The sequence below is a fragment of the Heterocephalus glaber genome, unplaced genomic scaffold (assembly GCF_053883595.1).
Source record: "Heterocephalus glaber isolate CG9 unplaced genomic scaffold, H.glaber_assembly_v1.0 deba00001479, whole genome shotgun sequence".
Classification (NCBI taxonomy): domain Eukaryota; kingdom Metazoa; phylum Chordata; class Mammalia; order Rodentia; family Bathyergidae; genus Heterocephalus; species Heterocephalus glaber.
In genome coordinates, this window is record NW_028258316.1 from 2,694,932 (window position 1) to 2,720,292 (window position 25,361).

At 61.7% G+C, this 25,361-nt stretch overlaps 1 protein-coding gene across 2 annotated transcripts in view; it reads left to right on the plus strand.

Annotated features, from left to right (window-relative positions):
* The window catches only part of Col5a1 (collagen type V alpha 1 chain), a 120,229-nt gene that overhangs the window by 88,068 nt on the left and 6,800 nt on the right, over positions 1–25,361 (plus strand). The window contains exons 37-64 of one of the 2 annotated variants that reach the window (XM_004849000.4): positions 654–707; positions 2,875–2,928; positions 3,547–3,654; positions 4,815–4,904; positions 4,997–5,050; positions 5,704–5,811; positions 7,454–7,561; positions 8,386–8,439; positions 8,678–8,731; positions 8,818–8,925; positions 9,669–9,722; positions 9,816–9,923; positions 10,504–10,557; positions 11,010–11,117; positions 11,561–11,614; positions 11,897–11,950; positions 13,174–13,227; positions 13,748–13,801; positions 14,201–14,308; positions 14,396–14,449; positions 14,536–14,589; positions 15,084–15,191; positions 16,597–16,650; positions 17,093–17,128; positions 18,234–18,287; positions 18,959–19,214; positions 19,939–20,051; positions 22,374–22,442. In XM_004849000.4, coding sequence (XP_004849057.2) covers positions 654–707; positions 2,875–2,928; positions 3,547–3,654; positions 4,815–4,904; positions 4,997–5,050; positions 5,704–5,811; positions 7,454–7,561; positions 8,386–8,439; positions 8,678–8,731; positions 8,818–8,925; positions 9,669–9,722; positions 9,816–9,923; positions 10,504–10,557; positions 11,010–11,117; positions 11,561–11,614; positions 11,897–11,950; positions 13,174–13,227; positions 13,748–13,801; positions 14,201–14,308; positions 14,396–14,449; positions 14,536–14,589; positions 15,084–15,191; positions 16,597–16,650; positions 17,093–17,128; positions 18,234–18,287; positions 18,959–19,214; positions 19,939–20,051; positions 22,374–22,442 — 2,238 coding nt within the window. Of the gene's footprint in view, positions 1–653; positions 708–2,874; positions 2,929–3,546; positions 3,655–4,814; positions 4,905–4,996; positions 5,051–5,703; positions 5,812–7,453; positions 7,562–8,385; positions 8,440–8,677; positions 8,732–8,817; positions 8,926–9,668; positions 9,723–9,815; positions 9,924–10,503; positions 10,558–11,009; positions 11,118–11,560; positions 11,615–11,896; positions 11,951–13,173; positions 13,228–13,747; positions 13,802–14,200; positions 14,309–14,395; positions 14,450–14,535; positions 14,590–15,083; positions 15,192–16,596; positions 16,651–17,092; positions 17,129–18,233; positions 18,288–18,958; positions 19,215–19,938; positions 20,052–22,373; positions 22,443–22,505; positions 22,575–25,361 lie in introns of both variants that reach the window. The other variant, XM_021261779.2, reaches the window with a different exon arrangement.

Consider the following 25,361-nt stretch of genomic DNA (forward strand, 5'->3'; position numbering starts at 1 on the left):
ACCCGGGGCCCACCTGCCTGGTCCCGGCCTCCACCTGCTCTCTGTGTCTCCCTGTGTCATCAGCTGTCTCTGTAGCAGGACCTTGGTCACTGGCTTGGCTGCATCCGGCAGGCTTTAACTGCTCACCCTGGCAAAGTCCCTGTTGCCAAGCGAGGCCCCATTCTAGGTTCGGGGGGTTGGACGTCAGCATAGCTTTCTAGGGGACCCAGCTCGTCGCATAGCAGGTACAGCCCAGTTCTTCAAAGTGGCCCCTAAAACAGAGAGAAATCCACCCACGAGGGTTACTTTGTGGGTGAAGAGGCGGAGGTCGGACAGACTCGGGTTGCAGGATGGCGGGGCTGCGGCCTGCCGGACCTCGGGGTGCTGGTTGGCGTCTCCCTGCCTCTGTTTCCTCCTGGGGGAAGCGGTGATACGTGCATCCCGTGGGGCGGCTGCAGGAGTCTGCAGGATGCAGGCAGGTGTCAGTGACAGCTCCGGGTCAGCTTTTTCAGGGTCTGTACCCCATCATCACTGTCGCTGTGGCCTTGTTTGGCAGCTGCCTTTTGCAGAGGAAGGCCCAGGGTGATGCTTTCTGTTGGCGAGTGTGGCGTCAGGTCCCGTTACAGCAGGGGCCTTTCCTGAATAAAGCCTCTTTCCTTTGGTCCTTTCCTCAGGGTCCCCCAGGGAAAGACGGGCTCCCCGGACACCCTGGACAGAGAGGCGAGACTGTGAGTACCCTGGCCTCTCCCTACTCTGCACGTGAGAGCGCTGTGACTGCCCAGCACGGTCTAAGGGTCACTGCTGGCTGGGCCAGACCGGCCGCAGCGCCCTGGACATCTGTGGGCAGTAGGCAGAACTGACTGGCTGTTGGTCTCAGCAACTTCAGTCAAAGGCCAAGGACCCAAACCGAGCGTCACCAGCTGCCGAAACCTTGGTGTGCGGCCCGGCTGGAGCTCCGTAGGCCTCTGTTGGGAAAGTACCCATGCGCATTCTGCATTTGCAGCTGTGCCATCGATTAGTTTAGGCTGTGAAATTTCAGAAGGGTGGCAGGGCTTTTACCAACCCCAGTCCTGTTCACCTGGGTGGTCCCAGGTGTGGGGCTGGCGGTCGGGATTAGGAGGCTGCTTCTGATATATCCTCTAGTAACAAAGGGAGGTGCCTGGTTGCATGGAAATGTGGCCTTTCTCTGAGCAACGGCTGTGGGCTGTGCGTATGATTGTCATCTCTGCAAGCAGAGGTGGCCTTCAGCCGAGCCCTTACCTTTAGAAAAGGCATTTCAGGCTACCGTGACAATGGGTCCCACCACCTCCGTTGGCAATGACAGAATTTATTAGGAATGTGAACATTTCCTGCCCCCAACCAAACCCCCATTTGGGGTTTGTCCCAGTTCACAGAAGTCTCCCTCTGGGCACCAATTGATTTCAGTCCCTCATGTGCCTTGGGGACCCCGGGCTTGGGACAGCCGAGGCCCTGCAGAGCCAGGTGACCTAGCTGTGATAGTTCTCTGTGTGTACCTGCTTTGTCCGGCGTAAAGGGTGATTTGCACAGAGTTTTGCAAGCGTTTCCCACTGGGCAGAGCAGAGGCCACGCAGGGACTGGCAGAAGGGTCCTTTGTCTCTGCAGCCTGCTTGCGTGTGCCAGAAGGTGTGGGGAGGCCTTCCCCAGCCCAGGCTGGCCCTGCATGAGATGGGTCTTTGAATGCTGTAGTGATGATATGATCTTGCTGCCTGCTTTAGAAAAATCCTTTCTGTCTCTCTTCAGTGGCTGGTGCTGAAACCCCTTTTAATTATGCCTTTGCCGGGGCTGTGCACAGCCCGTGCTGCCTGATAAATGGAGATTACAGAGCTCTTTTGTTTATAGAGAAAAATTAAAACATTTCTTGCAGGCCTCGCACATTTTTCTCTTGTACCTTCCCAAGGAGACAAGATAGGAGCTTTTGCATACTGCGTGCTTTTCGTCTGGAAAGAGGCTGCGGAAATAATGAGGCTGTGCCAGGGGTGGCGCCATTTCTGGTGGCCACCTCCTAGGACACGGGTGGGACCCAGCTGGGGTGTGGAGTCCAGACCTGTCCCAAGGATGCTTTTCCCTGGGTGTCGGCTTAACCTTTACTGAAATGAAAACACAGGCTTTCATTGCTCTTCCTGAGTGCGAGCCTGCAGCCCATTTCCCAGCAAAGGGCTGAAGGCAGATTTGGTCTCATCAGCCCCGGACGGTCCCTGAGTCACTGAGGACCAGATGGCCAGGCCTCTCCTGCCTCCACTGTCAGCACTGACTTTAGCAGAGCTTCACCAGCTCCTGCCTCTCCATTGTGGGAAAGCACAGGGTTTGCAGAGCGTTGCGTTCCACATGCCCAGTGTGGCCTGCTGCATGCCGCCGAGCTGGGCTTACAGAACGGAGCCCTCCTGGGCCCCACAGAGATCCTGCCCGCCAGTCTGCACCTGACACAGATGAGATGTTCTCCTTGCACCCGGTTAAAAATAATACCTGTGAGCTGCCGGCTGTGAGAGCCAGGGCCTGGCTCCTGCTGTCCTAAATGCATGCAGAGGAGCAGGTTGGCAGCTCTCCTGTCATGCATGAGAGGCGTCCGTGACACAAGCAGGAGAGTCCCCACAAAGTCACTAATGAGAACAGCCCGGAGGTGGCTCCCACGTCCTCCAGGGAAACGAACACTTCGTGACCAGAGCCGGCTCCTGTGTACAGAGCGTGGCATGGAACGAACCCATCTGGCTTCGTGACTTCCATGCGGTTGATCCAGGAAGGGAAGGAGGGAACAGGGCTTCTCTGGAGAAATCTGCAGCAGCACCCTTTGGGGTGGGGTGGGAAGGGGACTGGGGCTTCCAAGGAGGATGGCGGGGTTGGTGAGGAGGCTTCCACAGCCTCAGTCTCTCTCCACAGGGCTTCCAAGGCAAGACTGGCCCGCCCGGCCCCCCAGGTGTGGTTGGCCCTCAGGTGAGACTCAGCACCCTGGGGTTCTGGGCTTCAGGTGTTGCCTACCTTTCGGGAGGGAGAATCGGGACTCTGAGGGAGGAGGTGCTGCCGGCCAGAAGGGTAACGCACAGGAGAAGCAGCTTTGCCGGGCACCATGCTGAGGGGAGGCTGGGTGCTTCATGGCTGCACAGAGGGGCTGAGTGGGGGCTGGGTGCAGGCCTTCTGGGGGTGGGGCCTACGGTGGCAGCTTGTCTTTTCTGTGGCATCCAAGGTAGCCAAGTCCACTGGCTCTTGCCGGCACCCTGGGCCACCCATGCCAGTCCTGGGGGTCAGCACAACCAAGTGGCAGTGGTCAGCTCGCTGCCACAGAACTGAGGGACAGCAGGCTCCTGGCCTGAGTGGCTGTCTGCACACGGCCGATGTGGCCCAGGGCCAGCAGTGCGCACTGATGGCGCCCACCCAGCTTTCTCCCGCCTGGATTTTGGCCAGAAGGAACAGACTTGTAGTGGAACATGGAGGCGCGGTGGCCCATGGGGACGCCATGCCTGGGGGTCCCAGCTGTTCTTAGACTCAGGACATGGCCCGTCCCTTGCAAGTCACTGCAGACGGACTGGTGGTGGATGCTGGTTTTCTCCCTAGGGTCCCACGGGAGAAACGGGTCCAATGGGCGAGCGTGGCCACCCTGGGCCCCCCGGCCCTCCTGGTGAACAGGGGCTCCCAGGCCTTGCTGGCAAGGAGGGAACGAAGGTGAGTCTCTTGCAGCTTCTGTGTCAGGCTGCCCTTCGCCGAGGAATCATTCAGGACCTCCGCCTTGTCCTCAACTTCTCAGGCTAATCTCGGCACGAATTCAGCTCCATCTTTGCTCGGTTGGAGCCAGGGCATGAGCTGACCTGCATGGGGATGGTGCATAGAGGGGTGGGGATTAAAGCCATGCGGTCTTTGCGGGGAGCCCCCTCCCCAGCCACCCGTCTGCTCCAGAGATGGATAAAAAGCTGTCATGTATCCAGGACAGATCTGGTAGACAGCAATCCTTTAAAAATCCCCTACCCTAAGAGGCGGAAAGTAAATTCTAGCAGTGAAAACTGACGTCTCTCCCTCTCTCCTAGTGCGGTTCTCACAGCCCTGGTGTTGTAGCCTCTGCAGGGAGCGGTGTTGAGGGTGGGCGTCTCAACTGCCTTTGTGTTGGGGGCAGATCAGCAGCCTCGCCTGGTTTGGCTTGCAAACTCACCTTCCACACACTGGCCGTGCCCAGGAGCAACTTAGAAAGTGGTGAAGCCGAGAAAGAGATTGGAAAACCCCACACTCGGGAATAGCTGGATGTGAACGCTGTGCATAGTAACCCACGTATCCTGGACACAGTGAGCTCACTGAGTGTGGAAAGGGGGCCCAGGGCATGTAAGACCCCGTCCTCTTCATGGGCCCCAGGGAAAGTCCTGGAGCATATATGCTGGCTTTAAGGCACTTCAGAAAGCGCACGGCCCCAGAGGTGCCTCTTTGCCAGAAGTGTGGCTCGAGGTTCGAAGAAGCAAGGGCTTTGAGTGCCGAGCCCACTTAGAGAAGTGCTTTTATCAATGTGTCAGCTGCAGGTCCCTCTAGCTACGCACAGCTTTGCCTCTGTGACAAGCCCCCGATATATGGGAAAGGTAGCGCTAGCCCCAGCTCCTGCTCAGCTGATGGTGGCCCTGTAGAATTCGAGGGGCCCAGCCCGTCCTCCAGATCTGGACAGAACCAGCCCAAGGGACGTGGTGTGCGCCAGGCCCTGTGTTCCATCCCCAGCACCAAAAACAAAACAAAAGCCTCGAGTTCCTTTGAAGGCCGAGGGGCCAGGGAAGCCCTGTCCAGCGCCCAGAAGCCAGGGGAGGTCTGTGGTGGATGGTGGGGAACAGCGTGTCTCTGCTGCATTCTAGGGTGACCCAGGCCCAGCCGGCCTCCCTGGGAAGGACGGCCCTCCAGGCTTACGTGGCTTCCCTGGGGACCGAGGGCTCCCTGGCCCGGTGGTGAGTGGGGAGCCAGGTGCAGGGTGGCGGGGCTCAGCGCACAGCCCGGGGTTCTGGCCACAGCGTCTCGGTCACATCTCACTACTTTGCAGGGAGCCCTTGGGCTGAAAGGCAACGAAGGCCCCCCCGGCCCCCCGGGCCCCGCGGTGAGTCAAAGCCTTTTGCCCCGTCCTCTTCTAAAACCTGCTCTGCGACAAGCCAGGGGTCCCCCTGCAGGAGACAGGGTGGAGCAGGGCCGAGGAGGGTCCTGGGGGGAGCGGAGTGGTGGGTGGCATGGAGGGTGGACAGCACAGCCTGGTGGCTTCTGGGGACACGCCCCCCCCCCCAAATCATATCCCTCTTCCCCTTGGTGAGCTTTGAGTCCTTGAGAGACGGCAGGGAAGCCTGATGTGACCCCATAGCTAGGCCAGGTGTCCCCAGCAGCGGTGCCTGCATCCAGGGCTGAGGCCTCCCTCGGAAAGTCTGCAGGGTGCACACCTGTAGCGGGAGTGAGCTGTGGGCAGGCAGACCCTAAGGAGAGAGGGGTGCCGGCCCCTGGGGAGCCCATTGAAGACGGGCACGTGAGGAGGCCCTGTTCCAGACGCCAGGGTACTGGGGCCTGGGTGAGATGGGATCATGGGAGGAGCAGGACTAACAAGAGGCCAGATGACAGGAGCCTGAGTGCTAGGCCACGTGGCCACAGGGAGCCACTGAGGGCTCCAGAGAGCGGGTGGGCAGTGTGATCAACTGGTGCTTTTAGGAGCTCTTAGACGCGCAGTTGGGGAACCTTGGAATCTGAACACTCTCGTGCCCCTCCCAGGGATCTCCGGGGGAGAGAGGCCCTGCTGGCGCTGCTGGGCCCATCGGCATTCCAGGGAGACCCGGGCCACAGGGGCCGCCAGGGCCGGCTGGAGAGAAAGGGGCCCCGGTGAGTACGGTGTGGCAGAGCTTCTGGGGTCCCCTCAGCGTCCCGTGGGCATTTCCGGGGCTCTGACTGACCAGGTGGGCCCAGCCTGCCACGGCTGCAGTGGTCCCGGCTCCCCTGCCCTGCCCGCAGTGAGTGGACGGGCCAGCGCCTATGTGACGCCTTCCCCGCAGCTCCCTGCCCTGGTCCCCCCGGCAAGGTGATGCTGGAAGGTGGCCCCATGTTGATCCACCACACGCCTTCGCAGAGTGGCACAAACCACTTCAGGTCCTTTCTCTGCTCAGGTGTCAGGAGCCTGTGTCTGGGGCTAGGCCAGCGGCACCGAGGCGGCTCTGGGTCAGGCTGTGCTGGCTGCGTGGTGTCAGTACAGGGTCACTTCCTGTGTGTTGGGGACTCGATGGCTCACTGGTGAAGAGACACCCCAGCTGCTTCCCTGAGCTGCAGGTCCCCGCATTGGGGACATCCATGCCACTGAGAATCCCTTCCCTCGCTCTGGGCAACTTCGATGGCATCTGACTGCTTTCAGCAAGGCAGCCAGGCATGCGTTTGGTTGGGTTCTGTGCCTGGGAAACCAGAGCCCTCGGGCGCTCAGTACACATGGAAACAGCAAGCATGGTTTGGTTCCTCATTTCCAGCGAGTAAATATTTAAGCAGGAACCGTGCAAGAGCTGCAATATCCAGAGCAGCTGCAGAGAGGCAGGAAGGTCAGGAGGGGCCAGGGCTCGCCCAGAACTCCAACCTGAGCGTCATGTAGGACTGGCAGCCCTGCATGGGGCCCTGGCGGGTTCTGGCTTCCATAGAGCGTGGTGGTGCATGACCCGGCACTGGCCTCATCTGGAGCACATGCTGAGTGCGGGTCTCCATCCCTGCCCTCCCCGCTGTGGAGCACACTTCCTCTGTGTGTCAGGGGAAGGGCTGGCTGGCTGGGGCGCCTCACTTGAGGGTGAGGGTGTGGGTGGTAAAAGCGAGTTCAGCGAGGACCTGGTGGATGACGGGAGAGCCCCAGGAATAGTTGTGGAGACAGTGGAGATAAAGGTCTCATGTGTGCATATGAGTGTGCATGTCTGTGCATGTGTTCCGTGTGTGTGCTTGGGTGTGCATTATCTGTGTAAGTGCCTGCACATATCCTGTGCCTGCTCATGGATGTGGGTGTGGTGCTTGTGCTTACACACGTGTCTTACATGTGCAGGTATGTGTGTGCTGAAGTGCACACGTGTGTGTATTCACACACATGCACCTGTGCTCGCCTGTGCTTCTGTGTGTACGTGTGTTTGCATGTCTGTATGTGGGTGTTGTACAGGCAGGGTGCTTGCAAAGCAGTGAAAGTGTTATGAAGTTGCAGCTGGAGCTCAGGCCTCCCTGGGCGTTCCGCTGGGTTTGCAGTCACTGGCCTGGATGATCCCACACGCAGGCTGGAGTATGGAGGCCCAATTGGCAGCCTGACTGTGCCTCAGTTTCCCCTTGCTCATGCGTGTGGTGCACCGGCCACTCCGGGTGCAGGGCAGGGCGGTCAGCTCGCTGTGTCCCCCGCTGAAACCGCCGCGACTCCAGCCTCCCTCCCACAGCCCTGTCCCGAGTGGTGAGCTGGAGTGGGATGTTCCCTTGGCGAAGCCTCAGCTGACCAGGGGTCTTCTGTGTTCTCTAGGGCGAGAAAGGCCCCCAAGGCCCGGCCGGCCGAGATGGGCTCCAGGGTCCTGTGGGGCTCCCCGGTCCAGCTGGCCCTGTGGGCCCCCCCGGTGAAGATGGAGACAAGGTAAGGAGGCTGGGGCCAGGAGGCAGGTGAGTGAGAAGCAGGGCGTCGTAAACAACAGGACGTACACGGGTCCGGGGACTTGGGTGACAGGGGACCCTGCCACCCGCGCCTGGCGAGAAGCAGCGCAGAAATAAACAGCAACGAGCCTGCTGGAGGGAGCTCAGGAGCTGCTCTGGTCTCGTGTGGTCTTGGTGGTGCCTAGGACTGGTGCTCGAGCAGTCGGGGAAAAAGAACAATGCTCTCTGCTCCTTTTTGAATCATTTCAAATTCTGCATCCGTGGAGCTGGATTTAATGAGGTTTTACTCAATATCTCTTTTTAAATGTCTTCCCTCGAATTAGCAAGGCCCTGTTTCATTACGAGTGTACTTTATAATCTGATGCTCTTACTGCCAAGCTCGTATTTTAGACTCCATTTAATGAAGACAACGAGACTTGGCTCTCTTCTTAGCCTTCACTGATGACAACTCTCTGGTATCCTCTCTGACCTTGTCACCTTTGCAGAGAGAATGCCTTACATCTGAAGGTTGGGAGACAGCCCTTTCCCAACAAAACCGGAGAAGGTTTTAACACCTGTTTGGGGAGTGCAGTGGCTGAGCGGCCCCTTGTTATGCTGCGATGCTGAGTCCCATTGACAAATCACTGGAGGCAGTTTCAGCCTAGCTTCCCACATCTTTGTGCCAGAGAACATCCTGTGTAGCGCCAGATCTGCAGCTCGGGGTGTCTAGCCCCTGTATGCGAATGGAAGTCAAACAAATAGATGGGAACAATGCGAAGTGCTTGCAGTAACTGAGTGGCTAATAGCATCCTTCTCCTCTGCCCCTAGGGAGAGATGGGGGAGCCGGGACAGAAAGGAAGCAAGGGAGACAAAGGCGAGCAGGTAGGAGCTGCACAGGGGAGCGTGGGCGGCTGCAGAGGCACGGGGGCCGCGTGCTCTGTGGTCAGTGTGGCAGTGAGTCGCCTCCTTGCCATGGCTAACTCAATGTCTCTCTAGTAAAGCCCCATGCATGTATGTGCATGAGCTACACACTTGGGACTGACCTCGGATGTCACCACTCGGGGACTCCACTGCATCTCCAAGTCTGGGAAGCAACCTGCATCTCTGTTTGTTCCCACAGGGTCCCCCTGGGCCCACTGGTCCTCAAGGCCCCATCGGACAGCCAGGCCCCTCTGTGAGTATCTCACCTGGTGACCCCAGCCGGACCCAGCCCCTTGAGCTGCTGCTCGGCCTCACCTGCGCTCAATTCTGTCCCTGCAGGGCGCAGATGGGGAGCCGGGCCCCCGTGGCCAGCAAGGCCTCTTCGGGCAGAAAGGAGACGAAGGTTCGAGAGGTTTCCCTGGGCCCCCGGGGCCAGTGGGGTTGCAGGTAACTGCAGGGTGTTCACAGGGTAAGGGGCTGCTGCGGAGGCACCCGTGTTTTGCTGGGCCAGCTGCACCTCTCTTTTAAGAATGGGGAAACAGGCTGGGTGGCAGGAAGTGGGGGTCTGGACACACCCATGAGTCTCCACGTGCCTCCCAGAAACTTGGGAGATGCCAATCTGTTGTGAGGAAAGGAAACCAAAGTCCACCTCAAAATGACAGCTGTCCGCACTGCACGCTTGTTGCCTCCCTGTTAAATGCATGTGTTAGGGTAGGCGCGTAGGGGATTGTATTTGGTGTTTGCAAAATCCACATCCCATCGTATGCTGGACAGACACTGTACCCAGACTTTCCTTTCATATTACAAGGCACGTTTAAGGTCATTAAGTACTCCCTGGACCCGTGACTTTATTTATTTTGGAAGACACGATTTTTAGTTACTGCATAGCATTTCGGCATATGGTGGGGATATAACTTATCCAGACGTCTCCCGGCTGCTGGCTCATTAGGGCTATTGTTTTATGGGACACTGGCATAAACACCATTGCCCATAAATCTTTGCATCCTTCTCTAATTATTTCCTCCAGCTAGTTCTGAGCCTAGAATCGTGGCGTGTCCCTGCACTAGGATAGACTTGTGGCTTGTGGGAGCGCATGTGGGGGCTTTGGGGCCTCCTTGGCATCTCAGAGGAGGAGGTGATGGGGTGTGAGTCTCCCAGGGCAGCACCTAACCGCTCTCTCCTGTCCGCAGGGCCTGCCGGGACCTGCGGGCGAAAAGGGCGAGACAGGAGACGTGGGCCAGATGGTAGGTATCGCCAGGCCAAAGACCTGGCCGCGGCTGCCGCTTCTGTTCTGGGGGAATTTGCATTTCCCCTGGGCTCATGGTCTCTCCTCCTAGGGCCCGCCTGGTCCCCCTGGCCCCCGAGGTCCTTCCGGAGCTCCAGGTGCTGATGGGCCTCAAGGTCCTCCGGGTGGAATCGGGAATCCGGGCGCAGTGGGCGAGAAGGTGAGTTCTCCACTGTGACAGCGCGAGCATGTGGCTGCAGAGAACACGTGTGCACACTTGTGTGTATCTGTGGACAAACTTGTGAGCCCACGTGTACACTTGTGCGCATCTGTATGCCTGTGCCTGTGTGCACCTGTATCCGTATGTGCTCACCTGTGTATGGGGGGGGGGGGTGTGCATGGAGGCCTGAGTCCACACCAGTGCCCAGAGCGCACACCTGGAGGGAAGGAGGATGCGGCCAGGCCTTGGGCTCCCTGCGAGTGCGGAGCTGTGGCGCTGACGGAGCCAAGGACCCCCCACCCCATCCCGATCGCCTGCTGCCCTTCGTTCACTGCCCCTCCCATCCTGGGCCTGTGCTCCCCAAGGACACCCGTGGCCCCTGTCTGTCATCCGTGCCCCTTTGCCAAACCTGTCACGAGTCCCACCTGCACCAGCCTTCCCTCGGTGCCCCTTGCAGCCCTCGCCCCGCCTGGCCCCTTCCTCATGGCCCTGCCCTGCAGAGATTTGGGCAACGCTGGCAGCGGGAGCAGCTGTCACTGTCCCTGCCGTGACCCCTGGTGACCCCAGCTTGTCTCCCCAGGGGGAGCCTGGCGAAGCCGGCGAGCCTGGCCTTCCGGGAGAAGGAGGCCCTCCGGTGAGTGTGGGGCTCCGGGGGGCCGGGTCCCAGGAGGGCACGGATGTGGCCGGATTGAAGCTCCCCCGCCCCTCAGTACCCCTTCTGTGAAATGGACGTTGTTACCCCACGAGGCCAGCTGAAGCCACAGAAGCGTGGTCAAAGAGGGTGTGTGGCAGGGCCTCAGCATGCCTGCACGCCCAGGCCCCTTCACGGCTACCGTGTGTGAGGGTGACTCGCACCCAGCGCGGAGCACAGCCTCACCACACGGCCCCAGAAAGCCCGCGGCTCTGGGCAGAAAGGGAGGGCAGCGGCTTCCCTGGCCCGCACGGTCCCCCAGGCTCAGCCGGTGCTGGGCGGGACTGTCCACAGCACAGGGGCCCCAGGAGGCCCCGTTAGGCCGGGCCGGGCTGCTCCGGGCAAGTGCCAGGGTGGGGGGGGCTTTGGACCTGACCTTGCCTCTCCTCCTCCAGGGCCCTAAAGGAGAAAGAGGAGAGAAGGGCGAGGCTGGGCCCTCAGGAGCTGCCGGGCCCCCTGGCCCCAAAGGCCCGCCCGGAGACGACGGCCCCAAGGGCAGCCCTGTGAGTAGCTCTCGCCTGCTCCCCACTCACCCGCTCCGGCGGCAGTGCAGCCTACTGGGTGTGCTCCGGGGGTGCTTTCCTAGGGTCTCGGGGTTTAGGCAGCCACCCCAGTCCAAGCTAGGGGCAGCGAGGAAGAGGAGGCGGGAGGAGCGGCGAGACTCCAGGGCAGGGGCCGGCTAGCCGAGCCTGTGCGGCCTGCCTGGACTCTGCACCGGGGCTTCTTAGGGCCCCCATCTGGGAGCCTGGGCGCAGGTCATGGCCACCTCTGGGGCTCCTGGGATGGAGGCACAGGCGGGAAAGGGGCTCCTGGGGAAGCGGGCTGGTGTCGGCACTGTCCTTACCCACCAGGTGGCGGGGGGTGTTGTCCCAGGCAGAGCTGGGCCGCGCAGGCTGCGGCCACACTGCTCAGGGCCTCGGCTGGCCTGTCCCTCTCTCCTCTCCAGGGCCCTGTGGGTTTTCCTGGCGATCCTGGCCCCCCCGGAGAGCCTGGCCCCGCGGTAGGTGCTCGGGAGGGCCACCTGTCCCCCGTCCCGACCCTGCCGCCCTCTGGTCCCCGTGGTTCCTGCTCTCTGTTGTCAGCCCCATTTCCCTCTTTCCCTGCTGATTTCTTCCTGTTTCATTCTCTTCTGGGCACAGTGGGCCCCATCGCGTGCCCCACGTGGGGCCCAGTGCCTGCACCAGCCACAATTCCTCTCCCAGAAGGGCTGAGGGTGTGCTGGGCTGGGGTGAGCTCGGAGCCCTGTCTGGGAGCAGGGAGGAACTGGCTCTGCTTCCCCCAGGGTCAGGACGGTCCCCCTGGTGACAAAGGAGATGATGGTGAACCTGGACAGACGGTGAGTCCCCGTGTGATGCCCTCCCCGGGGAGCGCCTGTGCCTCTTGGGGTTTTGCGGCTGACTTGGTTCACGTTGGAGAAACCCAAACCCAGTTCTCTTATCGTGGTGACTCCTGCCAGGGACAGGGCCTGGTGGGTGCCCCGAGATCTGATGAAAGCTGTGGGCAGAAAGAAGAAAGAAGGCCTGCCCAGTGCTAGCAGTGACTTTGCATGCCGCTCTGGGAGTTTGTCCCTGACCCCCAAAAGCTCTTGAGTGTCAGGACTCACCCATGTGTCTGCCCGGTGGGCCTCAGCCCCTGCCTGGGACCGAGGGCATGGCACACCGTGCATCTTCCGCTCGACACCGACATCGACCCACCCCACGGGGCCCCAGGGCAGTGCTCTGCTTGGAAGCAACCCCTGATTTCGGGGTCTCCCTGTCCTGTGCCTACGTTGCTGCTGGGAGGTTGCTGACTGTCCTGGTCTTTTTTCTGGGGCTGTAACAAAAGGCCACAGGCGGGATAAGTTACAGACAGCAGAAGTTTTCATGGCTCATGGCCGTGGAGGCTGGGAAGCCCAAGACTGAGGGTCTGTGACCTGGCAGAAGGCGAGTGTCGAGGGAGGAAGGTGGGCTGGGTCCCCCCGCATTGCACTCGCCCCCTCGGTAGCAGCCTTTGTCCACTCCTGAGGCAGAGCTTCTGCATCCTGATTCCCCCTTAGAGCCCCGCCCCTCCATCCCATCTCGGTTCCGTCAGATTCCGGCCTGCGAGCTGGGGAGCGTTCAGCCCAAAGCAGGGATTCCAGGGCACACGACCCCTGCCACCAACCCAGAATGCACCTGGATGCAGATGGAGGGCTCGGACGCCAGCTCTGGGCCAGGGTCCCAGGCGGCCCCGCCGGCCTGCACCCTCTTCATGGCACCAGTTCCCACCTGGTCAGCTGTTGACACTAACAGCGGCTCCCTCGAGGGACCCGGGGGTGGGGTGTGGAGCCAGTCACTGAGTGGGGCAGCAAGGGCCATGCGAAAGGCAAGTTCTCCAAAACGCAGCTGCCTCTGGGAGGCAATCCAGGCTCTCGGCCCGGCCACCACCGGAGCACAGCATGGCAGCTTCAGGCCCTCATGCGGGACCGGCTGGGGCACTCAGAGAGAGGCCGTGCGAGCAGAGACTGGGCTGGCCCCCCCTGGCCCTGATGAGCTGTGTCCTGCAGACCCGATCGCTGACTCTGTTCTCTCTCCACAACAGGGATCCCCGGGCCCCACTGGTGAGCCTGGTCCATCTGGGCCCCCGGGAAAGCGGGTGAGTGGGCCCGTGAATGCCCCCTGCACAAGGCCCCCTGCCCTCTGCTGGCCCTGGGTGCCTCCCACATCTGAAGGAGGAGACGCCGGGTTGGGCTGGGCGCTCCTGGCTTCCTGCCTTGTCCCAGTCCTGGGCCTGAGGTCTCACACTGTCAGTAGGTCCATCACTAGAGAAGCACACCCACAGAGCAAAGGGTCTCCTTTTCTTGGGCCAGACTGAATGAGGTCGGGGTGGGCTTTGCATCCTGAATCCTGCAGTCATGTGCTGGAGCTGTCCCAACAGGAACACTTGGTGCCCAGCCCGAGGAAGGGCCAGCACTCCGGCACTCGGGGGCCAGTGTGTCTCCCACAGTGACCTAGAGCCTGACCGGCAACCAGGGCCCTGGGATTTGGGGTGCTCCGAGGCCTTCATCCGTGTTGGCCATTTCCCAGAGGCCTCTTGCCTTCCTCTGCTCCTGGGCCCTGACCTTGTGCCCACCACTGCCTGGCTGGCTCATGGCCTGGGTTCCCCTTTGTTCCAGGGACCCCCAGGCCCTGTGGGCCCCGAAGGCAGACAGGGAGAGAAAGGAGCCAAGGTTAGTACTCTTCAGCCAGGCCCTGGCTGTGCATGGGCCTCAGGAGGATGTGGGCTGGTGGGGTGTGGACAGGGGGAGCCCCGATCCTTGAGAGGGTGGCAGTGTGGGCTGGGAAAATGGGGGCCATCGTCACTGCCGGCAAGGCTGAGGGTGCAGGACTCAGGGACCCCCGATGAGGAAGGGGTGGGTAGAGGCCTTTGACCTCTGACGCGGTGGTGGCTGAGGGAAGACTGTGGCCTGGGCGGTCAGCCAGGGGCCTGGCGGTGGTCGGTGTGACTGCAGGGTAGGATTGGCAGACAGAGTGTCAGCGGGGCAGCATGCTGAGGAGCGTGGGAGCGTCTCAGAGGCCTGGGGCTTCTGAGTGGGGCCCTGCCTGGGCAAGTGGTGCTCTCTCTGCAGGGAGAAGCCGGCTTGGAAGGCCCTCCTGGGAAGACTGGCCCCATCGGCCCGCAGGGGGCCCCCGGGAAGCCTGGGCCTGATGGCCTGCGCGGGATCCCCGGCCCCGTGGTGAGGGGGCCAGGCAGGCCTGGGAGGGGTGCAGAGTGGGGGCAGGGACGTGGGTGGGGGCCCACGCTAAGGGTCTTTGTGTTTCAGGGCGAGCAGGGTCTCCCCGGATCCCCAGGCCCGGATGGGCCACCCGGCCCCATGGTGAGTGATGTCCCTGGGGCTTTGTGAGGGGCAGGTGGCCCCAGGAACCCCTGGGGCTCTGGCTCTGATCCCTCTGCCTCCTGCAGGGCCCCCCAGGACTCCCCGGCCTCAAAGGAGATTCTGGGCCCAAAGGCGAAAAGGTGAGTGGAGCCTGCAGGGCCTTTGTCCCAGGGTGGTCGAGCTGTTGGTCCCCAGCCCAAAGTACTCACAGCACCGGCTGCGCACACGGTCCCGGCGAGGGCCATGGGGGCCTGAGGCAGGTCCTGGCTCCAGACCCATCGCCCACGGGCTGCACCGGAGCTCCCCGGCGGCAAAGCCCTGCATTTTACCAATTGGTGCTGACTTTCCTCTGCTTCTAATGATTTCTTGACAAACGTCAGATGAGCTGGACAACCGTGCCTGGAGGAGGCCTCGAGGTCCTGCTGTCCTCCGCTCTGGAACCTCACCAGCACCCCCCCGGGCCCAATGCAGCGGAGGCTGGGGGACTCTCGGCGCCCCCTGTGGGCTCACGAAATGAGTACCCAGAGCGGGTGGTGGGGTTTTCTTAGTGGAGACAGGACGGAGGATGACCACAGTATCTGCTCGCGGCAGCTTCTGCCTGGCGTTGGTGCCCTCATGCCGCCTTTCCCAACAGGGTCACCCAGGCCTGATTGGACTCATCGGCCCACCAGGGGAGCAGGGCGAGAAGGGTGACCGAGGGCTCCCTGGCCCCCAGGGCTCATCTGGCCCGAAAGGAGAACAGGTGCGTGAGCTGGCGCTGCCCAGAGAGCTTCTCCCTCTGCAGCACCCAGGGACAGATGGGAGCTGCTGGGGACTCGGGCTGGCCCAGTGCACCCTGCAGGCAGGCAGGTGCCCCCTCTGCCCTGGTGGCCCTCGGGGCTGGAGGGACTCAGAGGCCAGATCTGTGCCCCCATCCCCACCGCAGGCCAGAGTCTGTGACTCAGCTCGTTGCCCAGGAGTCCCCAGCAGCTGGCAGCTGTGCCTCCCCGTGTCACGGGCAGAGCAGTGGGCCCTCTCTGCCCTGTGCTCATCTGCCAGCACCCATGCAGACTGCACTTCCCTGAAGCTCACTGTGGTTGCCCGGGGTTGGCAGCCTCATCCTGCAGCCACTGCTGGGACGAGGTGGAGGGGAGCCCAGACCTGGGAAGGGGAGACATGCATGGAGGCAGGACAGGGAGGCACACAAGGGTACCCATCCCACTGGGGCAGTGTCCCCTTCCCGAGCACCCTGGGCCCAAAGACGAGGGGCTGGGCCAGAGCAGGTGGCCACAGGAGCCCTGAGGACTCACAGTGCAGAGCCTGTGGCCCTGACAGCACCCTTGGGCCCAGGTGGCTCTGTGCCCAGTGGCTCAGTGGCGACAAGAATTAGACACCCAGGGTCCCCACTGCCAAAAGGAATCTCCCCTCCACGTACACCTGTCCCCTCCGTGTCTGGCCCCACACTGTCATCCCAGCCATGTTGCTGGTAGACAATGTCTACTGTAAGGCCAGGCTTGAGGATTGTGGGATTTGTAAAGTGGCCAACGTCCCCGTCCCTGTGCCTGTTCCCGAGTGAGGTTGAGTTTCTAGCCTTGGTGCCCTGGCTCTTACGGTGAGCCCCAGGGAGAAGTGTCTGAGGGGCCCAGGGTGCCTGGTGGTCATTGCAAGCTGAGTCACTGCATCGGCCGGGCATGGTCTCTGCAGGAAGGGCTGGGGTTGGGGTGCTGGTCGGAGGCCCCAGCCCCTAGGATGTACAGGGCACACTTAGAGGCTGGGTGGGACAGGGCAGCCTGGGGGCCGGGAGCTTGTCCCTGGGGAGGCCAGCACAGGAGTGGGCAGACACGGGGCCCAAGCCAGGACGGGTTGTTGGGGTGAACGTTCCTGTTTCCCAACAGGACATGGAAAGGGAGGTCTACATTCAGTGTCCCTTGTCTGGGCTCCTGAAATGCTGCAGGCACCCGCAGGCCTGCACAGGGCAGTGGGGCCCGGGGATGTCAGCCTGGTGGCTGATGTTCAGGCCACCCTGGGCCGGGAGAGGAGAGGCTGCTGCCGACACTGGAGGCCTTGGGGAAGGGACTGAGGGGCATGGCTGGCTGGGCACAGGAGGGGCATCTTCACCTCCCTCCCTGCCCACGGGACACTCACCTCTGCTTTCTGCTCCTTTACAGGGTATCACTGGTCCTTCTGGCCCCATTGGGCCCCCTGGACCCCCTGGCCTGCCGGTGTGTATCTGAGAGGGGCCCAGGGAGGGTGGGGTGGGGTGGCTGGAGAATCACAGGTGGGTCAGGAGACCAAGCAGGATGGGTCTGGGTTGGTGTGGGTTCCAGGTCATAGGGGCAAGGAAGTGGCCTGGGGTCCCAGTTTGGGTGGGGGAGGATGGAGGGGCCCATGAGATGCTTGTGGGGATACATGACAAAGGTTGCATCCTCTCCGTACCCCAGACAGGTCTCCCTCGTGTTCCGGGGGACCCCGTATTCCAAGGGCATCCCCCATCCCTGAGCCTGTACTCACCCCAACCCATCTCTGCATCCAGCCTGCGGCCCCCATGGCCCACTGTGGCCCCAGGCTTCGGTCCCCCGCTGTGTGGGAGGGGGGGAGAGGGCTAGAAAGGCCTGGGGAGAGACTGAGGGCTCCCCGGCTGACACTGGTCTCTGCTCCCCTCAGGGTCCGCCGGGTCCTAAAGGCGCTAAAGGCTCCTCGGTAAGTGACACTGCCGGAGGGGCAGGTGGGACAGCGTCCCCTGGGACAAAGCCACCCCACCCCACCCTGAGTGTGGTGGTCCTGCCTATCTTCCTGTCTGTCTTTCTTTTATTATGTGATGCGTCATTGGTGTTCTTTATTGTTAACTTTATATATTTTTTGAAAAACAAAAATTACGTTGTTCAGCTTGCTGGTTTTAAATACTATTTTAGCTGTACAGATTTACAGGGCAGAGCTTGATAATTTGATTCGTGTCTACAGTGCGTAATGGTCAAATCAGGTAGTTAGCATTTCTGTCTCCTTAAATGTTTTTACATCTTTGATTAACTGCAATAATTGTAAGCATTTCTGGGGCACAGGGCAATATTTCCGTACATGGATATGGTGTCTTCTGACATCTGGGCCATGGACGCTTCCACCTCGCTATGCCTGCTGTGTGTCGGTTGTTCCTCACTTCCAGTTATTCAGAAAGCGCGAAGTAGGTGGCTGTGAACTCGAGCCCCCTGTGCTGTGGACATGGGCCTTGGCCTGCTGCCCAGCTGCTGCGTGTGGTTCCTGCTGTCCAGTTCCTCTTCCCTCTTTCTACCCTGCCCAGCCTCCTGCGCCTCCCGAAGGCAGAGAACAGCCCTGTGTGTCTTTCTGTGCCCGATTTTCACTGCTCTACACCACGTCCTTCTGCCTCACCCAGCTCCACGCAAATGACAGGGTGTCCTTCTGCTTTGTGTACTCAGTGTTGTATGGCCACATTTCCTTGGCCCGCTCGTGTGTTGAGGGCATCTAGGCTGCTCGCACGTCCCAACTGCTGTGCACAGCACAAGAGTGGCTCACGAAGCCCAGCATTTCTGCATGCACCTGTTGCTCCTTTGAACTTCTTTTGAGATGCATCCCCTAAACTGCCCCGGCCCTCTCACAGTGGGATGTCTGGGCTGCACTCCCTGCCCTGGAGGGTGCCACCCTCTCGGTGCCCCCAGCCCTCCAGGAGAGAAGAGGCCCTGCCACACCTGTCCCCCTCCGCCGCAGGCTCCAGGGCCATTCTGGAGCTCAGGGTCCACCTCGGGGCACCTCTGGCCCCCGTGGTGACCAAGAGTGGCTTCTCTCTCCCCAGGGTCCCACCGGCCCGAAGGGTGAGGCAGGCCAGCCAGGACTCCCCGGCCCACCCGTGAGTAGCCATGGAAGAGGAGGGGGCTGGGAGAATCGAGGGGAGTCTGTCTGGGGGCTCACTTTCCAGAAATCGTGAGACCCACGCAGCCTGACTGGGAGGGTGTCCCCTGAGACACAGCAGGGAAAAGTGAGCCCCCAGACCTGTTCACGCCGGCCTTGCAGGGTGACCCGGCCCCGGAAGGGTGGTGGGAGGGAGAGAACGTGTGTGCGTGTGTACTGGTGGGTATGTGTTTGCGTGTGTGTATGTGCAAATGTGCATTCACGGGTGTACCTGTATATGTGCATTGTGTGTGCACATGTGTACGTGTGTGCATGTGTATATATGTGTGTTGGGGTCGGGAGCCTCTAGCTAAGGCCCCAGGTGCAGGATGAAGCTCGTGGTGAGCTGAGGTGCAGTGAGCGCCCCCCAGGACCCCCCTGTGGTCGTGTGCCCTCTGGACCCCCATCCTGTGGCAGTGGAGCCTCCCGAGAGTGAGCCCCACCCTGCATCTGCAGCGTTTATGTTTCTCCGCTATGTTCAGCCCCAGTTGACCGGCAGAGGCCGGAAGGGCGCTCCGGTCACCCCCAAGGCCTGACCTTTCGCCCAGTTGAGGACAGAATGACAGACAAGGGGTGAGGGAGGCTCCAGCTGTGGCCTGTCCCACCCACTGCTGCCCCTCCCACACCCAGGGCCCCCCGGGCGAGGTCATCCAGCCCCTGCCGATCCAGGCCTCGCGGACGCGGAGGAATATTGATGCCAGCCAGCTGCTGGATGACGGGGCGGGCGAGAGCTACATGGACTACGCAGATGGCATGGAGGAGATCTTCGGCTCACTCAACTCGCTGAAGCTGGAGATCGAGCAGATGAAGCGGCCGCTGGGCACGCAGCAGAACCCAGCGCGCACCTGCAAGGACCTGCAGCTCTGCCACCCTGACTTCCCTGACGGTGAGGAGTGTGGCCGCCCGCACTGTGCCCAGGGCTTGGTGGGCAGAGCCACTTCCTCACCTCCACTGCCCTTGGGCTGTCTCTGTGACCCACAGAGGTGTCGCAGGGGGCCGTGATGTGGTCCTAGAAGGCGGGGGAAATAGGTAGACTTGGATTTGATCTTACCTTAGCTGTACCTGCCTGGCCCGCTGTCCCCGACCTGTAAGACAGGAGCAAGACCTGCTGTGGGTGAGAGGGCAGAGGCAAACGGGCTGGGTGTAAAATGCTCTTGGCCTGGTGCTTGGCCAGCCCTGTGTGGGTCAGAATCAGGATCCTTGTTAGGTGCTTCAAAGGCTGGGCCGCCATACAGTGCCACTCAGTCTGGATGTCACAGACATCAAGCCAGGAACCTTGTGGAACAAAATCGCATTAGCTGGGCTTCCCCTGGGATGTTCTGCCGAAACCTGGGGGACGTCATGGTTCCAGTAGACTGGACCCCAGATGCATGAGCTTCCAGAGTTCATTCCGAGCACCCCCTGCCCTGGTCCCCGGGCCCCTGCCCAGCTGCTTCGGCAATGGCTGTGTTTATGGGTCTGAGCCAAGTGCGGGAAAGAGAGCCCTGGGAAGCCAGGCCGGCAGCTTCCGGTCCCCAGCCACGTGCATTTAAATGCTGGACTGCAGTGCCACCCCACCTCTGAGCTGTCTCGGGAGCAGCTCCCTGACCTCCCCTGCCTCTGTGATGCAGGTGAATACTGGGTGGACCCCAACCAGGGCTGCTCCCGGGACTCCTTTAAAGTCTACTGCAACTTCACGGCCGGCGGGGCGACCTGCGTCTTCCCCGACAAGAAGTCCGAGGGGGTGAGTACCACGGGGCTAGGCGAGGGCTGCCATGTTTCACGAGTGCACGGCTTTCATTAAGGCTCCAAGCCAGGAACTGATCATTTTTGCCCCAAGAGCCTTGTCCAGGAGTATTTCCGCTGTTTACGAGATTTTCTAGGGAGCCGCAGGAGCTGGGCCCGGGTTGTGCGGGGATCCATGGCAGCCGATGAATGTCACTGCAGCCCCACTGACGCCTTCCGCCCCTGGGGCTGACAGCCTCTCCCTGGAGCTCAGCTGTTCCCTTGGCCTGGGGCCGATCCAGAGCCATGGGAAGGATAAGAAAGTGACCCAAAGGCATTTCCTGAAAGCTGCATGGGCCTGAATCCTTGGAGCCCTTTATACCTCAGAGGTTTGCTCCAGGCCCCCAGCACAGCACATTGTTTTCAAGTCTGTTGAGTAAAGAATTTGGGGGCGAGGAGCTGAGCTCTGACTTGCAGGAATCTTGTGCAGTGCTACCTAAGTACTAGAGTGGCCTCCCAGGCCCCACTACTGAGCTAGAAATCTGTGCTCGTGTGGCCGGGTGTGAGTGTATGCATGTGGGTGTGCGTGTGGCACACGTATGCAAGGTTAGGGCTTGAGGACGAGATCTTCCAGTGGAAGTCTGCAGACAGACGCCCCCAACGACACACCCCATCTGCAGCTGGTGGCTGTCACGGCCCTGGCTTCCAGGGGTCACACGGGCTCCTTCGGGGCCGGCATCTGGCTGCAGCTTCGGGATAGTCTCTGTCACCTGAGGAGCAGTTTCCTGCCAGAGAGGGAGCAGCCCTGTTCTCCCACGGGGGCCCAATCCCCTTAGTCTCTAAATCACGCTGTAAACTAGATAAGCACCAGTACCCCCTTGGGGTGCACCCCAGGGCCAGCAGCAGGAGCAGAGAGATTCGTGGGCTCCTGTCCCCGATCTGTCCCCTCGCCAGCCCGACAGTCTCCGTCCTGATGAGCTCTCCAGAGATTTCATGCCCAGGGTCTCATCCTGCTTTCCTTCCATCTCTCCGGAGGCCCAGAACAGAACTCAGCTAGCAAAGGCATTTCTCTCCCTCTGGTAACTCTCTGTCCTCTGCAGGTGGCCTCCCAAGGGAGGATTCTCAAGACAGACCCCTTGCCCAGGGGTTTCCTGGGGAGCCATTGCTGGCTTTCACAGCATCCAGCGGGGGCTCTCAAGTGGCCCCCAGCACCCCCAGGTCCTTGCTCCTCCACATGCATGGACCAGCCCGGCACCTGCAAGCTGGGCCAGCGGGTCAGCCCACGGTGAATAGAAACTGCTCTCTCCGGTGGCGCTGGGCCTCCTGGGAGCTGGAGCCAGTTTGAAGCAGGCATCTGGGGTGAAGCCTGCATGTGCTGCTCTGGCCTGGGGGGTGTCACCTTGACGTGCGCACAGTGTGGCCTTGAAAATGGCAAATCTGGGGACAGGAGCAAGGGCGGAGGCTCTGGTGGGCCCCCTTCCTCCGGCAGCCACCTCTCCTGGCTGTCCCTGCCCCTGCCCTGCTCCGAGGAGATGGCCTGGCTCAGCGGGTGAGGATTCAGGTCTCTACCTCCTGGTATGAGCCCCTTGGGCCTGGCTCCCAAGCAGAGGCCCCATAAGCTCTACCAGGGGCCCCCAGAGCTCTCCCCCACACCCACAGGGCATGCACGGGGCCATGAAGGTCCCTACAGGGGAGGAAGGCCTTGCTCAGACACTGCCCTCTGTCCCCAGCGTCTCTGAGCCCATGCAGCTGGCTGGTCCTGAGTGGAACAAGCCCTGGGAGGGACCCGGGTGGACAGAGGCTGTCCCCGTGTCAAAGGGGTCAGCTTGGTCCTGTCTTTCCAGCAGGCTTTGTTGGGAGGGAGCTCTTGTCTCCTTGTCACAGCAGAGCATCTGACGGCTCTAAAGACTCACAGCCACAGAACCCTGGATAAGGCCCCACCACACGCACGCACACGCACAACATATACATGCCCATATGCACACACATCAGAGGTGTGCGCCACACCCCTGGGGTGGAGACAAGATGAGAGGCTCACACAGCTTGGCCCTGCAGCAACACTGGCTCTTAGTGCTGTCACCTTCTTCGGCGATTGCATCACTCCCAGCCGGCGCCTGCACTGGCTCCAAGTGTGGCCCTGCTGTGACCCAGTCACCTGGCCTGGCTCTGGGAGGCCCTGGAGCTGTCGTCACTCCATGGGACCCTCTGGTATTTGGGAGGCAGGCTCCTTGGCAGGATGCCAGGGACCAGGGCACCGGGGCATCTTGGTGGAGGCCGGGGAAGTAACCCACCCTCTCCTTTTCTGTTTCTCTCCCTCCCACCGCGCCTGCGCCGTGTGCAGGCCAGGATCACTTCTTGGCCCAAAGAAAACCCGGGTTCCTGGTTCAGTGAATTCAAGCGTGGGAAACTGGTAAGGCGGCCCCTCCGTCCCCTGCGGTTGTCACTTTAAACGCGCCCATCTCCTATCTTGCAGAGTAAAATGGCCCGCTGGCCCAAAGAGCGGCCCTCTACCTGGTATAGTCAGTACAAGCGCGGCTCCCTGGTAAGTGGCCGCCCCGCGCTGCTCGCTATGGCTCAGCCTGGCTCCCAGCTCTGCATGGCCCACTCGCCGCTGACACCGGGCCACGCCTGCTCCTGCCCCTTCGGCCACTTCACTCCACCGCAGTGACAGCGGGCAGGGCTCCGCCAGCCTAGGGACTCTCCTGCAGCCCTGTGGCAGCTCCCGCTAGTGGCAGCAGGCAGATGCCCTCCACTGAGATAGCAGCAGCAACAGGCCAGGCTGCTGTGCTGCCCACGATGGCACCACCAGCTACACGGGCACCAAGGTCGGGGCCGTCGAGGGCAGGAGGGCGTCAGGGTCAGCAGGCAGCGGGTGCAGGTGCTTGTTTTAGAGAACGAGTGTTCTCCAAGCGCCTACCACACATGCCCCCTGGTGCCCCTCACGCCCAGCCATGTGGTTCTGTGCCGTGCTCCACGGCTGTGCAGGCAGGACACCCCTCTGGCCGGCACTGAGACAGGAGCCAGTCTGGGGCTCGTACTGCAAGGCCAGTGGCTGTGGCTGCACTGGGATAAACTGAGAGGCTCTGTCTGTCTGTCCTGGCTGAGGGACAGACGTCGTCTAGGGGCAGCTCCAGGTCCCTTGCTGAGCTCAGTCCCTTCCCCTGTGCCGCCCCTGAGAGGCCACTCTGAGTGCCACCAGCAGCCCATGCTCTCTTCCTCCCCGCAAGGATTCAGAGCCGTGGCTCCAGCTGCCTTTGCCCTGCCCCGCCTCTGAAGCCCTCGTCCCTTCGGCTGGGGGCTCCCGCTCAGTGTGACCCTCACACACCCTAGCTCCCGCCCTGGCACGCTGCGGCCCGTGCTCCCCTCTGCCGCGTCTCCGGAGCTTTGCCGCTGTCCCCGCTGTCGACGCAGGCGTCTGTCCTCGCCTCCTCTCCCCCTTCCCTCCCCTCCACCTTGTCCGTGCTGTCTTCCGAGCAGAGCCACTGGTACACAGGAGGACTGAAGGGCCAGCTCTGGGGAGGGTGGCCGTGGCCAGGGCCTGGGAGGACAGGGGTAGGGACATCGGGCCTCAGGGGTCAAGGGTCAGGCAGAAAGGAGCCCTGGGTGAAGCTGCCCCAGTCGGGGAGGTGGCTGGTCCTGGCTTTTCACCACCAGGTGTGTGGCCCTGCCTCCGCCCCACTGTGGTGGCCTGGGCCACAGGGAGGCCTCCGACGTCCGGCGTCCGTTCTGAGGCAGTGAAATGACACTGGCATGTCCAGTCGTCAGCCCACACGGCCACCCCTGCCCTGCTTGTCCTGTTTCCCAGACAGGTGACACAGGCAGAGGTGCAGGTGACCCAGGGTGGCCCTGCTGTGGGGTCTGCTCGCTGCCCGTGTCTGCCTCTGAATGTCACGGTGCGTGGGAGATGGAAGGCGGCCTCTGCCCGGAGGCCCCGGCCTTGGTCCGAGCTGGCTGCCAGGGCCAGGCCAGCACGGCTGTGCCGCAGAGGCCCCTCACAGGGGCTCCAGGCCAGGCCTGAGCTGGCTTAGGTCCTTCTGTGTCCACCCCTCCCTGCATGCGTCCTCTCTCGAGTCAGTCACAGTTACCCCCAGGAGCACCGATGGCCCGGATGCTGGTTGGTACTTGGTTTTTGTCCACAGGTCTGACCCTAAGGTCCACCGTCACTGTCCGTGACGCGTGGGGTTTGCTTGTACCTTGGGGAGCCAGGGTGTCCCATGGCACTGATGTTGAGGAGTGGCGTCCCAGCCCTACATCCCTCCTCCCTTACCTCCGTGCTTTCTAATTTTGCTGACTGGGGCAGAGGCTAAGGGCAGTCCTCACCTTACACCCACGCCCATGCCAGCACTGGTCCTAGGAGCCCCTGCATGTCCCACACCCCCTTCAGGGACTGACAGTAGTGTTGGGGCCACTGCCACCGGGGTGACAACTCTGGTCCCTGACACGAGGCCCAGGCAGGATCGGCCCGCTGGTCACCAGCCCTTCCTGGACGGGACCTAAGGGACAGTCACATCCCTGCAGTGTGCAGTGTGGCAGAAAGCGGTGCAGAAATTAAGTCCCACCTCCCGGGGCACCCTGTGCCAGCCTGGCCTGGCAGAGCAGAGCAGCCCAGTGTTGGGGACCCAGCCGGTGGCACCTTGTCCTTCCCGATGCTGCCACTGGGTTTGTGGTAGAGACGGGGCCTCCCAGCCAGGGTCACGGAGCCAGAGCCCGGCTGCCTGTGCAGCCGGGGGGTCCGCGAGTGGCCAGCTGCTTGCTCCCACCTGGGGAAGGGAGGAGGGGCCGTGCTAGATGCCATCCCGGGACACCCCCTGCCTCCAGCGGGCATGCCTGGCTGCCCCAGCTGTCCACATAGCCCGACCCTGTCTTCCTGCCCATCATCCCTGGGGCCCAACTCACTGCCCGAGGCTGGCCAGGCTCACAGAGCTTTCCGTGTCCACATAGCGCCTTCCTTGGCTGGTGTTGGGCACACGTGCCTACCCTGTCCTCATGGCGCTCATGGTTGAGCAGGGGTGGGACATGAGGCAGCAGGCACCCCGGACTGACCACCAGTGCTGGTGTGCAGGGATGCAAGAGAGCTCGGGGCGCCCACAGAGCAGGGCGCCTTCTTCGCATCTCCCTAGTGGCGTCTTCCCCAGGATCAGGGCCTGGCACGGGGTGGCAGCTGTGGTGACCAGTGCTGCAGAGTAGGCAGCATCTGGGCCCAGGGAGAAGCCCACGGAGGCTCAGGGGCCACAGGACCAGGTGGGGCTGTCGGGGCAGGGACACCTGGAGGCCCCAGAGAGCTTCCTCCTGCCTCCTCCCCTTTGGGATCCCCGTGGGGGAGCCGCAT